Source organism: Octopus sinensis, unplaced genomic scaffold (assembly GCF_006345805.1).
Source record: "Octopus sinensis unplaced genomic scaffold, ASM634580v1 Contig11718, whole genome shotgun sequence".
Taxonomy (NCBI): Eukaryota; Metazoa; Mollusca; class Cephalopoda; order Octopoda; family Octopodidae; genus Octopus; species Octopus sinensis.
This window is the reverse complement of record NW_021832432.1, coordinates 341,186-356,621: the sequence shown is the minus strand read 5'-3', so window position 1 is coordinate 356,621 and position 15,436 is coordinate 341,186. Positions and strand designations below refer to the sequence as shown.

At 34.4% G+C, this 15,436-nt stretch overlaps 1 protein-coding gene across 5 annotated transcripts in view; it reads right to left on the bottom strand.

The window, feature by feature from the left end:
• Nucleotides 1-742: 742 nt before the first annotated feature.
• LOC115229080 (tyrosine-protein kinase Fer-like) overlaps nucleotides 743-15,436 on the bottom strand; it is a 192,173-nt gene continuing 177,479 nt past the window's right edge. For all 5 annotated transcript variants that reach the window (XM_029799500.2, XM_029799503.2, XM_029799502.2 and 2 more), the window contains 5 exons: nucleotides 13,612-13,825; nucleotides 12,424-12,547; nucleotides 9,845-9,996; nucleotides 4,866-4,988; nucleotides 743-1,248 (listed from right to left, as the gene is read on the bottom strand). In XM_029799500.2, the coding sequence (XP_029655360.1) occupies nucleotides 1,109-1,248; nucleotides 4,866-4,988; nucleotides 9,845-9,996; nucleotides 12,424-12,547; nucleotides 13,612-13,825 (753 nt within the window). In that variant the 3' untranslated portion in view covers nucleotides 743-1,108. The remainder of the gene's footprint in view (nucleotides 1,249-4,865; nucleotides 4,989-9,844; nucleotides 9,997-12,423; nucleotides 12,548-13,611; nucleotides 13,826-15,436) is intronic.

The window sequence follows — 15,436 nt, the reverse complement described above, 5'->3', positions numbered from 1 at the left end:
AAGAATATGAAAGTAAATGGAAAAGATATTTGTATGAAAGTGTCGATGCATGGGAGAGAAGAGCTGCAGTTTCTTTCACATTACATGTTTGTCACAGGGAAAGGCTGAAAAGAAGCCAGTGAGAAACTGTAAAAATCTTCTAGAAATAATAAAAATATGGGTGCAAGTTGGAGGTCAATGTAACTTCTAGAAAAATCCTCATATCTTCAGTTGATCATCATAACTACCAATGATTATTACCTTCATTATTTCATCAAATATCTCACAGTTATGAAAGTTTATTCTTTACTTTTAGGGGTGTTTGATTTTTTACTTTTATAGTTACGGTAATAAAAAATAGATAATGGATAATAATAAAAAAAAAAAATGCAGCTAGAAAAATATAATTTTCTGATAGCAAATGATATTTTTTTTTATTTAAGGGTGTTTTCAGGGGACATTGCAGGGTTTGAAATATTTCAATAAAAAGAAACAAAATATGTGTCAGAAATTAAGGTAAGAGCAAGGGAAAAGACTGCAATAGAGTAGAATTATAAGTGATAGAGATGAAGTGAAAATAGATCTGTAAATTTGCTGGATAAAATTTATAAAAATTGGACTCAGATGTAGAAAATGCAGTCAGCTTAGAAAAAGAGGAATAAAAATAGTTAAAAAGAATGATTAATCTCTGAATCCCATCCCATTAAAAAAATTAAATTATAAGATATCGGAAAAAGCAACCCAAGTTTTAAAGCAATTTCCCTTTAATAATTTTTCTTTCATTTCTCTTTTTTTTTTCTCTCCCTGTGAAATTTTAAGTTAAATATATTTATTGCCTACTTTTGCTTGGGATTTTTTCTTTAAATATAAAAATTAGACAAAGAAAATATGTAGTCCATTTGATTATTTTAATCTGTACAAAATCCTAACCATTTCTTCAAGATAATTCTTTCACTTTTTCATTCTGAAAGAAAAAAATAGCAAAAGAGAGGAAAGAGTTTCTTTCTCATTTTGCTATACATTTCACTCTAGGATAGACAGCACTCTAAAAATGCTTTCATGTTTAATAGCTTGTTGCCTAGAAACAATTCTCAGTTTGTTGCGTAGTAACAATGCCTAATTCTTAAATCTAGATGGTAGCTAAGATTTTCTTTAACTCCTTGTTGATTTCATCAAAATGAGGTCGAGCTTCTGGATCATACTTCCAGCACCGGTGCATCAGTTCATATATTTCCTCAGGGGTTCCTTGAGGTGCTGGCATACGGTAGCCTAACGTAGAAATAGAAAAAAAAAACACATGAACATGCTTAGAATGAAAAGTTACAAGTCAGTAAAATCAAACCAGTTACGACTTCATGAAGTGCATTATTTGGATAAATGCATCATGTTTCTGATAGACAATCTCTAGAAATATTACCGAAAATCTATTGAATCTTGCATATTCTTTTACATTATCAATTTCCCCATGTTTGCATAGGTAAGATATGGAGTGATTATTTTAACAGCTGGATGCTTTTTCAATTAACAACTGCTATTAGTCTTGCATACAATTAATATGAAAGAGAGAGAGAGAAATTCAAGTGATCTGACCAACAGGATATCAGAAAGCAAGTGAACAAGGCAATGGTTTGTATTTAATCATTGTCATCAATCAGTACCCATGTAACATTTAATTTATACTAGTAAGATGTATAGTCTAGTGGTCCAGGTATTCAGCTCTGATGATAAGGCTGTATGTTCAATTCCAGGAATGATACCAGATTGCACAAGGTACTTCCTTTCACATTGCTTCTGTTTACTTAGCAGTAATGATTACCAACTGGGTGTTGGTATAGCGTTCTCTTACTCCAGCTGTCACGTCTTAGATGTTCTGCAGAATCAAGGGTGAAGAGGTCAGGAGTATGTCTATGTCTGTGGGATTAAATAGAACCGTAACCATTTAGCATTCACATTATATTATCAAATACAATGCTTTTTTATTCATATTGTTTTAATTTAATCATGCATTATCTTGTAGCTATGGATATTTTGATGAAGTAACTTAATTTTTTGAATGATATTGTAGGGTTAGTAGGAGAGGTCAGATCTGGCCAGTTTGAACATAAAACAGGCAGAAATCTTTGGCTGAATAAAGACCCCCTTCGATCATGAATAACTATGGGATTGCACCTAGAAAGTTCCCCTCTGAGTCATAAGTCTGGGCAAGGTTGTTCAGGGAAGACCAGCAGTCACCCATTCATACCAGTCCCTTCTCTTCATGCCACCAATGTTATCCAAGAGAAAGGCAAAGGCAGATGCAGCTTGGCACCAGGGACGTTGCAACTCATTTCTACAGCTGAGTGCACTGGAGCAACATGAAATAAGTGTCTTGCTCAAGGGCATAACACACTGCTTGGTCTAGGAATCAAATTCACTACCTCATGACTTGGGCTGGATAAGGCAGTTTTAAATGCTAAAGGGTTAAACAAGTAGTGACCAAGCTCACTCATCTGTGATTGGCTGGCTGTACTACTAGCCTAATCAATCCATCAAACTTTAAATTAGTAACACCAAGTAAACACAATATAAGGAGTGTGGGCATATTTACAAAGTCAGAAAACAGCACAGCTCCCATAACTTTCGGAAACATTTTTTTCATGCTGAGAGTTGCTGAGGCATGGAACAAACTGCCGGCATCAGTTGTTAGTTGTCGGAGCACTGCATCCTTCAAAACTTCCATGCTTTCTGAGATTCGCCAACACTACACCTGATTTTCTCCCCTCCATACACACGCAAGCATGTATCTGACTCATACACTGTTCGCTTTCCAGACATTTGTACATTACTGCATACACTTTATACGCACTTTCTGACAAGTTGTGGTGCACCTGGGCACTGTATACAATAATTTCATTATTATTATTATTATATTGATGAATGTTTCCCTTATTTGCAGTGATGACTTATAAGTCTAATCAACATAATTAGTTTATGTAGGATTCTCCACAACCCATTCCACACAATGCATGTTCAGAATTAGAGTCTCAATCTGTTCATTATTTAAACAAATCCAAACTACTTTACTAAACAAAATCAATGTATATTATGCTAAGGAAAAAATCTGAAAGGCTACATCACTTGAAGAAAATTCAATACACAAACACTAAAAGCCAATTATATATAAGAGTCTTCACAAATTTTTAGTAACTAGCATCATGATGGAGGCTGACAAATGCTCTGATATCAAACACTACTCATCTTATGTAATAGAACTGAAGATATCGTTTTTAACAGGAAAATGTTAATCTGTTGCGATTTCTACCTTATATACTCAACGTTCTTTAAGAGAATGCCAAGTGCACATTATGCACTTCATGATGCAAAGGACAGAGGGCATGTCTTGTGTAATAGCTTGACCAAGAGATCTTGCACACACATTCACAGAAGTGGTTGCTCATAGAAAATAAAACTTCATCCTAAAGACTTTTATTACAAATATCACAGTGAAGTGAATGAGTGAAGTTGTGTTAAACCATGTTGGATGTCATTTTAGGATACACAGTCACCAAGGACCGTGTGACTTAAATTTATCTATTTAGGGATTTTAATAAAATTTTAATGGGTTATGTAAAATTGGGCATAAATACATACACTCAATTATTTTATACTAAACAATATGACAAAGACAAAAATATGTAAATATATGTAAATTGCCAGTGTCATATTTAACATCCACTTTTCCACGTTTCCATGGGTCAGACAGAATTTGTGAAACCAGATTTTCTATGGCTGGATGCCCTTCCTGTCACCAACCTTCACTCGTTTCCAAGTAAGGTAATATTTTCCCCCTGGCCAAGCATGTTTTCACTGAAGATTAGAAATGAATGACACTGCTTATATGACAGTGACACTCATTTACAACTATCATGAAGACAAACATGCATACACATATTTGACAGGTATATGTGATAGGCTGCTTTCAGTTTCCCTCGACCAAATTTATTCACAAGGCTTTGGGTGATGTAAGTTTTTGTTCAGCCCAGGACTACAAATAGGTCGGCAGACCAAAAATTTCCATTTGTGATCTGCTTGCTATAGACATGCAATATCCCTAATGAATGCATTATATATGCTTATCTTCTAAGAATATATTCGCTTACATCCAGTTTCATGTGTAAAAGGTTGCATTCATAATTACATGAACAAGAAAGAGCACGTCAAAATCTCACACGCTTATTTTTACCAAGGGGAGAAAATTCTGTAAAATTTAATTTTTCTTTATTGGACAGTTTATGTACATCTACTTGTAGGCAAAAATGACACCCAACTTAACACCATAACTTCATGGTACGCAGGTATAAATTTAACAAAAGGCAAAGACATTAGAAATTACTCATAAACATCAATGCTTTGTAGCGCTCTCTCTCTCTCTCTCTCTCTGCTAAGGTTGCTACTCAACTGTGAATCTCAAAACAAACGTTTTATTTCATACTAGCACTATGACCCGGCGTTGCCGGGTCATAGTGCTAGTGCATCCATATACAGCTGCGTGCGTGCGCACATACACACGAGTACTGTCCAAATCTCCGACCAATCACATACAGCTAGCTGGCATTCAATTGGCGTATCAAGTTTCGGGCATTTTGATTGGGTTTTGGATAGAAAATTCACAAAAAAGTCACTTCTATTGATTTTTTTAATGGCTTTGCGGGATGACTGGGGAAATGCAAAGATGTGCATGACCACCCTTGGACGGTTTTGAATGACCATAGAAAGTGCGACCCCTCTAACTGAAAAATTGTGGATTTGTATAAAGGACACACACGCAGACATTTTGCCGTTTATATATAGAGAGATTTTTCATGATCGTAATTTAAAACAAGGCAAACGATAGCTGTCATATTTACCTGCATCTATTCGTTCCTTCGCTTGTGCATTGCTCATACCTTGATAAGGTGTAAGCCCGGAAGAGAAAACCTCCCACATAAGAATGCCAAAACTCCATACATCACACAGTGATGTATATTTTCCTGAAATATAACAAATAATAAAACAATGAAGATAATTTTCTTAAAAGGTGTATGTGTATGCGAATGTCCGTACATATGCATCTTATCTATCCATTCATATGTATATATAAGAATAATATATTTTATATATTTGTTTTCTCTCTTTCATTTGCTTCAGTTATTTGATTGTGGCCATGCTGGGGCACCACCTTGAAGGGTTTTAGTCAAACAAATCGACCACCAGGACTTTTTTTTCGAAAGCCTAGAACTTATTCGATCAACCTCTATTGCTGAACCACTAAGTTACTGGGATGTAAACACACCAACACCGGTTGTCAAGCAGTGGTGGGGGACAAACACAGACACCAAAACACACACACACATATATATATATAATATATACGACAGGCTTCTCTCAGTTTCTGTCAACGAAATCCAATTACAAGGCTTTGGCTTTGGTTGGCCTGAGGCTATAGAAGAAGACATTTGCCCAAGGTGCTATGCATTACGTTGTATTCACCAAGCTAAATATACGTTTCATACATTTGAATAATAGCATAATAGGTAAAACAGGAGCACTCCATCAGTTATGACAAAGAGGGTCCCAGCTGATATGATCAATGGAACAGCTTGCTCGTGAAATTAACATGCAAATGGCTGAGCACTTCATGAATACGTGTACCCTTAACATAGTTCTCAGGGAGATTCAGCATGACACAGAGTGTGACAAGGCTGGCCCATCGAAATACAGGTACTACTCATTTTTGTCAGCTGAGTGGACTGGGGCAACGTGAAATAAAGTGTCTTGCTCGTGGACACAACGTGTCACCAGAAATTGAACTCACGACCTTACGAATGTAAGCCAAATGCCCTAACCAATAGGCTACGTGCCTTTGCATAATATATAATATTAAAACATATATTAATATTAAAACAGTAATTGTAAGATTGCAATGTTATTATCAGTTTGAATATGCTTTATGCCCATTCGGACTGATAATAACATTGCAATTTACATGCAAGAAAATTACTGGAAAATTTTCATCGAATTCTTCCAAATCATTCTGCTAAAACTCTATTGAAGCCATTTGTGGGGATTTTTTTTTTTTTTATCACAGTAACTGGTTACACACCACAAGTTTTAACAGAACCTACTGAAGCAAGCCAGCATTACCACAGGCGATGGCGAGGCCAAGGCATTGGGAAAGCCAAGCTCCCTCACGGGCATCACTTGACACCTCGGTAAGGCGAGCTGTGAACATTGACAAGAACTTTGCGATTAGTGGCCCAGTCCCTCCGAACGTCTCAAATGCCACAGGCTGGAAGAGATAGTTCACTGTCAGGTCCTGATACTTCAGGGTTTCTTCCATTCAGCTACGGAAGCAGTGAACCCTCTCATTATAGAACTGAAATCAAGTAAACAATAGCAAATTGAGAGGGTAATTGAATTAAACTCCTAGATAAATCAACCTTATTCCAGGGATTATATAACAGTTTGGGAATGAAATTAATGATATCCTTAAATTTAAATAAACTTAATTTAATTATGAAATTACCAAATTAAATAATAGACTTATAGCTCATTACTAACAATATCAACAATAATAATAAGAATGGCAGAGGCAGGAATACTAAGGTGAGGGATGATAATAACAGTAAAAAACATACTTAAGGTAACCTGATACTAAGCATTAATACTACTACTTACCATTTAAGGATGGTCTACATCAGCAGAATACTAAAATTCCTTGGACAACTAGCAGAGTTGAAAAGGACATGATCTAGGCTATTTTTTGGAACAATGACAGCACCACATGTATTTTGGCTGGACTTGTATTTAATTTAGATTCTATTTGAACAATGTGGTTGATTCCACCCTGAAGAAGTGGCAACTAACAATAAGTGCACACAAAGATACAAATTTTTTAGTGCGCATTAGTTAATTACTGCAGAAACAGGTGTAGGTGCAGAAAGGAAAAGAAGTAGTTGGTTGCTGAATAAAACTGAATATAAATATCTATTCTCCTTTATATATATATATATATATATATATATATATATATATATATATACATACATATACATAGATATATGATTTTCAAAATGTAACCACATATGAATCGTTCGCAATCTTCTTCCTCCTTCTTCTTTTCTACTAGGCTTTCCTCTGTTTGAAGAAGAGCATCTGCTCAAAACATTAAACCATCTTTCTTTCCTTCCCTGAGCGTCTGCTAATATTTCACATGTACCACATCCTTGCATTGTTGTTTTTTGTTTGTTCATCTTCTTTTTTTGGATTTACTGTATATATATATATATAATATATATATATATATATATATATACATACATATACATAGATATATGATTTTCAAAATGTAACCACATATGAATCGTTCGCAATCTTCTTCCTCCTTCTTCTTTTCTACTAGGCTTTCCTCTGTTTGAAGAAGAGCATCTGCTCAAAACATTAAACCATCTTTCTTTCCTTCCCTGAGCGTCTGCTAATATTTCACATGTACCACATCCTTGCATTGTTGTTTTTTGTTTGTTCATCTTCTTTTTTTGGATTTACTGTATATATATATATATATATATATATATATATATGTATATACATATATATTATATCATATTATATTATATTATATTATATATATCATTATCATCATTTTAATCTCCAGTTTTCATACAGAGGAATGACATTTGTTTACAGTTAGCACAAGATGTCAGTACACACACACACACACACACACAATGGGCTTCTTTCAATTTCTGATGACCGAATCCATTCCACAGGATTTTGATAAGCTATAGTAGAAGAGACTTGTCCAAACAAGTTGCTGCACAGTAGGGCTAAACCCAAGAAAAAATTCTTGACCACACAGCAATGCCTGCACGTGTTTATATAAGTGTGTGTAAACAGATGTCACTTCTACCTCAATTAAAAGCATTCTGTATTTAGTTATCGAAATATTGATAGACCTTATTTTCATTTACATACATAGAGACAACACAATGCAACACAGCTTCAGAAAAAGGAAAAAAAGACTTTCACTGTATAACAATATAGATATATATTCTTTTGGTTGTGTGTGTGTGTGTGTGTGTGTGTGTGTGTTTCTGTATGTCTTTCAACATAGAGACAATGCAATGCATACTTTAAAAGAAAACTTTCACTATAATGACAGGTTGTTGTTGTTGTTGAGAAATTCAGTGAAAGAAAGAGAGAGACTGTGTGTGTTAGTGTGTGTCTATATGTGCGTGAAAGATAGAATTAAACTTTGTTTCAAGAAAAAAAAAAAATCAGAAAGAACAAGTTGTTGCTGGGAGAGAAAGACAGAGAGAGTGAAAGATACATAGATGAGGTAGACTTGTTACCATAGTAACTAACAAGACTTTCATTATATAACAGTCTACTATTAAAAGAAAGTATGTGCATGATTAACAATATTTTTACAGGTAGCATAGTGACAGGTAAGAGACTGAGTCCATTACAAATTTAGTCTCATCAGTCATAAAAAAAATTCAGAAGTAGTGGTATACAGAAGATATAAATATAATTTTTACAACATTAAATAAGGCTTGTCTTTCCATAAAAACAGGTTGATTATGTCAGGTATGAAATATACTAAAATGAGAAAGTCAACGTAACTCTCTCTTTTACTTGTTTCAGTCATTTGACTGCGGCCATGCTGGAGTACTGCCTTTAGTTGAGCAAATCACCCCAGCACTTATTCTTTGTATGCCCAGTACTTATTCTATCGGTCTCTTTTGCCGAATTGCTAAGTTACGGGGATGTAAACACACCAGCATCAGTTGTCAAAACGATGTTGGGGGGATAAACACAGACACAAACATATACACACACATACATATATATACAAATATATGATGGGCTTCTTTCAATTTCCGTCTACCAAATCTACTCACAAGGCTTTGGTTGGCCTGAGGCTATAGTAGAAGACACTTGCCCAAGATGCCATGCAGTGGGACTGAACCCGGAATCATGTGGTTGGTAAGCAAGCTACTTACCACACAGTCACTCATTTCTAACTGATTTCAAATTTTGGCACTCAACCAGCAATTCCAGGGGAGGGGATAAATCAATTACATTGACGCCAGTGTTCAATTAGTACTTATTTTATCAACCCTGAAAGGATGAAAGGCAAAGTGGACCTCAGTGGAATATGAACTCGGAATGTAAAGACAAAAACTTTACTCAGCATTGCTATCGATTATGCCAGCTTCTTACCCTATGATAATATATATAAACTGCTTTCAAATTTTGGCACAAGGCCAGAAATTTCAACGAAAGTGGGCTAAGTTGATTACATCAACCCCAATATTCAAATGGTACTTATTGTATCGACCCTGAGTGAACCTCAGCAAAATTTGAACTCAGAATGTAAAGACAGAAGAAATGCTGCTAAGCATTTTAACTGGTGTGCTAACAATTTTGCCAGCTGATTGCCTTAAGACAAATTAATAGGTTTTTTTCACCTTAAACTGAGCTTAGCCCTTTCCTCACCTTATTTCTGTTGATTTACACAGTCTTTTGTTTCAATCTATTTTGAAAATAATGAAGGATTTAGTAGAATAACCTTGTCACCATTAAACTGGTTGTTAAAACATAAAATTAACATGAAATTTTGATGGAAGGCTTTAATTTAGATCACTTTCAAACTGGAAGTTGGTATCCATAGAATCAGGTGTATATGCAGGAAGGTTGGTATCAAAAGGTTAAAATGTGCAATTATATCATATATATTTCAGGTGATTGTAAGCTATACTTAAAGGTGGACACAACACTTGGTAGATCAAGTAAGATCTAATATAAACTTTAATGAGAAAATAAAGAAAAGAAAATTATTAACCATAATTCAATGCTTCTGGCGCAGTCCATTTGATAGGAATTTGTTTCATTCCATCTGACACAACATACATCTCTTCTTCACGAGACATACCAAAGTCAGAAATCTTTATGACGCTGTTTTCTCCAACAAGACAGTTGCGTGCTGCCAAATCCCTGAAATAAAATAACACAACTTAGCAAGAATCTCTCAAACTCGGTTGCTTTATGTAAAACATAATAATACAATAAGATAAAATTTAATCCTTTCATGACCAGTTATATCTTCTTAATTACTTTTCAAAATAATAAGGAATTTAACACTGAATTTCTTTGTTTCATAAGAATTTTTATCAGAAACTATGTATTGAATCCAATATTGTCATATTTTGTAAAAATTATATTATTTAACTCTATCCAGCCAAAATATTTTCCTGTTTTATGTTTAACTCTTTCGTTACTGTATATATTTTGAGATGCTCTGTGTTTCTTTCAATTACTTTCAATATAACAAAGAATTTGGTAAAATAACTTAGTTATCATTCAGCTAGTGTTAGGAACATAAATTGTGACTAAGGTTTGGTGGAAGATTTCAATTCAAAACTTATGAAAACAAGACATTTGTACTCAGAGCCAGAGCCGGTTTCAGCCAGGTTGGTAATGAAAGGGTTAAACTGGTCAGATTCAGCCTTTCACATCTACTTAGAATGTCACTCTAGAAATATGCAATCACATCATCAAAATCTCAAAGCTATCAGATAATGCATGATTAATCCAAAACATTGTGAATAAATATGCATTACATTTCACAGAATAATCTGAATGCTAAAGGGTTAAGTTTATGATCACAGCTGTTGTTTGTCTATATTCAAGGTTTTTTTTACCTTTCTCCATACCATCTCTGCCTTTTCAATGAATACAAATTTTCAAAATATTTGGATTTAAAAAAAATATACATCATTTGAAATTCTATATCCATTAAAAAAAAGCCATAAAGATGGTGAGGCAAAAAAAGAAGAAGTAGTTGAGGTGGGGGGGGCATGGACTACGTTTATAAGCTTTAATAATATGACTCTTTCAAAATATAATAAAATTAATTTTTACTATGCCAGACAAAAGATTAACTCAACAACATAAGCACAAGAATAATCCCCTATGACAGATTTCCACAGTGTCTGTCAACTAAATTTCACCCGGGAGGCTTTATTTGACTAAAGGGCACAAGACACTTATCTATGGGGCTGCACAGAGAGATAGGATCCACAACTTACATGGCAAATTTGTTTAGCAACAAATGAGATTATAGGGCAGTAATGGGAAGAAAATCCTATTTGTCGGATAAAATCAAGAAATGACTTGAATGTGAAAACAACAGATTTTCTGAGACTAAAAATCAAGTTTTAATACATTGTACACAAAAGAAACTCCAATCTATATCTTTCAGAGATCCTTCCATGAAGCAACATTTTTTACTTTTTTCATGAACTCGAGGACTCAGGGCTGTAATTTAATCTAGTATGGTGTTTAACCTTTCTTTACGATATTTCTGTTGAAATACACTGCCTTTTGAAAATAATTTTGAAAATACACTGCCTTTTGAAAATAATTTTGAAAATACACTATCTTTTAAAAATAATTTTGAAAATACACTGCCTTTTGAAAATAATTTTGAAAATTCACAGCCTTTTGAAAATAATTTTGAAAATACACTGCCTTTTGAAAATAATTTTGAAAATACACTGCCTTTTGAAAATAATTTTGAAAATACACTGCCTTTTGAAAATAATTTTGAAAATACACTGCCTTTTGAAAATAATTTTGAAAATTCACAGCCTTTTTAAAATAATTTTGAAAATACACTGCCTTTTGAAAATAATTTTGAAAATTCACAGCCTTTTGAAAATAATTTTGAAAATACACTGCCTTTTGAAAATAATTTTGAAAATACACTATCTTTTAAAAATAATTTTGAAAATACACTGCCTTTTGAAAATAATTTTGAAAATTCACAGCCTTTTTAAAAATAATTTTGAAAATACACTGCCTTTTGAAAATAATTTTGAAAATTCACAGCCTTTTGAAAATAATTTTGAAAATACACTGCCTTTTGAAAATAATAAAAAAATTATTAAAATAACTCTGACATTATTTAGCTGGGGTTTGGAACATAAATTAACATGAAATTTCAATGGAAATTTTAATTTAGATTATTTAAAAATGGGAAGTTTGTATCATAGGACGAAGGGTAGTTTCAGGCGGGTTGGTATCTAAAAGTTTAAATGACTAAGATTACAACACTGCTCCTTGAATGGGATGCTGACTCGTCACAGCAGTGGAACTGATTTACAGCTGAACAGGAGCAATGTGAAATGAAGAGTTCTGCTCAAAAACACAATGCAGTGCCCAGTACAGGAATCGAAACTACAATTTTATGATAGTGAGTGCAACACGCCAACTACTAGGCCATGTATGCATGCATTCACCATGAGGTGACATTAATGTATTTTATATTTGTTTTGAATGGCTGAATGGTTGGATAGTGTTAGGCCCAGATTCATTTTGTTGATAAAATAGAAAATTTGTAAAACTGAAAGATAGCAATACCTGTGTATACAGTTTTTACTCTCTAGGTAATTCATTCCACTAGAAGCATTCTCGCACATTAATACAAGTTGATTTCGTGTTTGTTGTCGTCCATTTTTTCGCAAAAATAACAACAACGACCCACCTGACAAAAGACAAAGCAAAAATAATAATTATTAGATAAAGTGACAGTCAGGTAAAAATATAGTTATGGTCACTAATGGAAGTGGACATACTGGATAGGGGGTCAGTAAAATTAATTAAAGTGTAAATATTAAATCTTATTTTTTTAATATTTTAATCAGGTGTGGTTGTGTGGTAAGAAGCTCGCTTCTCAACCACATGCTTCAAGGTTCAGTCCCACTGTGTGACACCTTGGGCAAGTGCCTTCTACTATAGCCTCAAGTCAACCAAAACCTTGTGAGTGGATTTGGTAGATGGAAACTGAAAAGAAGCCCATCATATATGTGTGTGTATTTGTACCAATAACCCCACCACTGCTTGACAACTGGTGTTGGCGTGTTTATGTCCCTGTAAACTAGCAGTTCAGCAAAAGAGATCAATGAAATAAGCACTAGATTTTAAAAAAGTACTAGGGTCGATTCATTCGACTAGAAATTCTTCAAGGCATGGCCACAGTCTAATGACTGAAACAAGTAAAAGTTAAAAGTAAAGATCTGTTATCATTATACTTTAGTAAAAGAGACACACATGCACACACACACACACACAAGCACATGCAGTTCTTGGAAGAATAAGGTTCCATTCTTGTAACACTAATATGCATTATGAATACACACATTTGTATACATATGTCTTCCTTTACTTGTTTCAGTCATTTGACCGTGGCCATGCTGGGGCACTGCCTTGAAGGGTTTTAGTTGAACAATTGACCCCCAGTACTAATTTTTAAAGTCCGGTGCTTATTCTGTGAGTCCATTTTGCCAAACCACTAAGTTATGAGGATATGGAACCAACAGCAGTTGTCAAACACAGACACACATACATGACTGGCTTCCATATAGTTTCCATCAACCAAAGTCACTCACAAAGTATTGTGACAGCCTGGGCTGATAGTAGAAGACATTTGCTCAAGATGCTGTGAAGTGGGACTGAACCCAAAACCACATGGTTGCAAAGCAAGCTTCTTAATCATACAGCCAATATTTTGTCTTTAAAATTTTTTCATAATAATCCTAAGTGCCTTACCTTCAACATACTCCATGACAATCATGACAGGTTTTCTCTGGGCTGCAATGCCAATGAATTTTACGATATTAGGATGATCGTATTGTTTTAGAATACGTCCTTCTTGCAGGAAGGTTTTTCGTTGTTCCTCGGTTAAACTATCTCGACATGTTTTTACTGCTACCACCTTGTCTTCTGGTTTATATTTACCCTTGTACACTTCACCAAAATTACCCTGAAGGAAGTAAAAAGACAAAAATATTTAACATCATACAAATGTTCTAATTACATACATTTATGTGTTAAAGCACAAACATCAATTTAGAGACATTTATGTCACCTTTTCTATGTAATGCATAGCATAGGTAGTTCCAGTTAACAAATTCAATCATTTAGAAAAGTTCTTCAGATCTCTCAAAATGGGACTTATCATTTAGTGGCCACGTACCAAAGATTAGTTGACTAAAGTCTTTATACAGCTGGTATGCAATAAATAGAAAAGACTTACTCTATAAATTATATGTATTAATCATATTTCTCTATGAATAATCACACTTCAAAGGAGTAGGGTGGAAACCTGTCTATAAACTGAACAGTTGCACAATCTATTGGAGAATTTTTAAGAGATGAATACTTGATGCCAACTACTATATCATATAATCAAGTTAAAATTAATATTTTTAATGCAGTGAGCATTAAAAAACTATTTAGAAATAATCATACAGTGAGGAAATGACAGTATTATTTAAAGACTTATAATTATTCTAGTATGTATGGGAGACAACTCCAGGCATATTTTGGTCGTATTAGGCCTCCTCAGTAAAACCATAGATTTCATCATATTTGTTGAAGTAGAGAGGAGAAAATCCTTGCAGCCTACAGATTAACTAGAGAGAAGGATGAGTTAATAGAGTAGGGCTCATAGCACCAAATTGAAAATCTGGTGGTTTTTTTTTATCCAAGACAACCCTTACCACTCAACAACTCAGTTCAGCATGCTATAAAACAACTTACTGATGTAAGTAGCAGCAGCACTATAAATTGCTTTCAAATTTTGGCACAAGGCCAGCATGTTTGGGGGGGTAGTGGGTAAGTTGATTACATCGATCCCAGTTATTAACTGGTACTTATTTTATCAAGGAAGAAAGACAGAATCAACCTTGTCAGAATTTGAACTCAGAAAATAAAGCATCCTAACAATTCTGCCAGCTCACTCATCACCTTAAGCAGCACTGTAAATCGACAACAATATTCATTTGTTTCCAGGGCTGTGCTTAATTTTCCTCGTGGGTACAACTTGGAGAGAGGGATGAACTCTGCGAAGTTGAGTTTTCCCCAGGTACACTGTATCAAAACTAAGTCTGTAATATGTCTTTTGCAAGAATGCAATCCCATACCAATGACTGTGTCTGGATTTACTGTCATACTTCAGTTACTTGTCCTCTTGGTGTCTTTGCACTCTCTTACAACACTCAGCAGCCAGATGTTCTGCTCTGCTTGTTGTTTGTTGAGAGAGATAGCTCTATATCTTCATAGAGATGGGAGATTCACCTCTTAGCCAATTTTCCATGTGGTCTAAGCTGTTTTGGTCAAGGGTTTGGAAAGTCATATTCCTTGATTGAACTAATTCAGCCTTTTGACTTCTAATTACCTCAGGAATGGTGTATGTCACGTGAAAAGCTTTAGATGTCAAGCATGGAAGCCTGCAAAATCAGTTTAGCAAAACTTATTTGAAAATACTTTGAAATGTTTCTCAATAGGCATGGCTGTGTGGTAAGAAGCTTGCTTCCCAACCACATGGTTCCGGATTCAGTCTCACTGCGTGGCACCTTGAACAAGTGTTTTC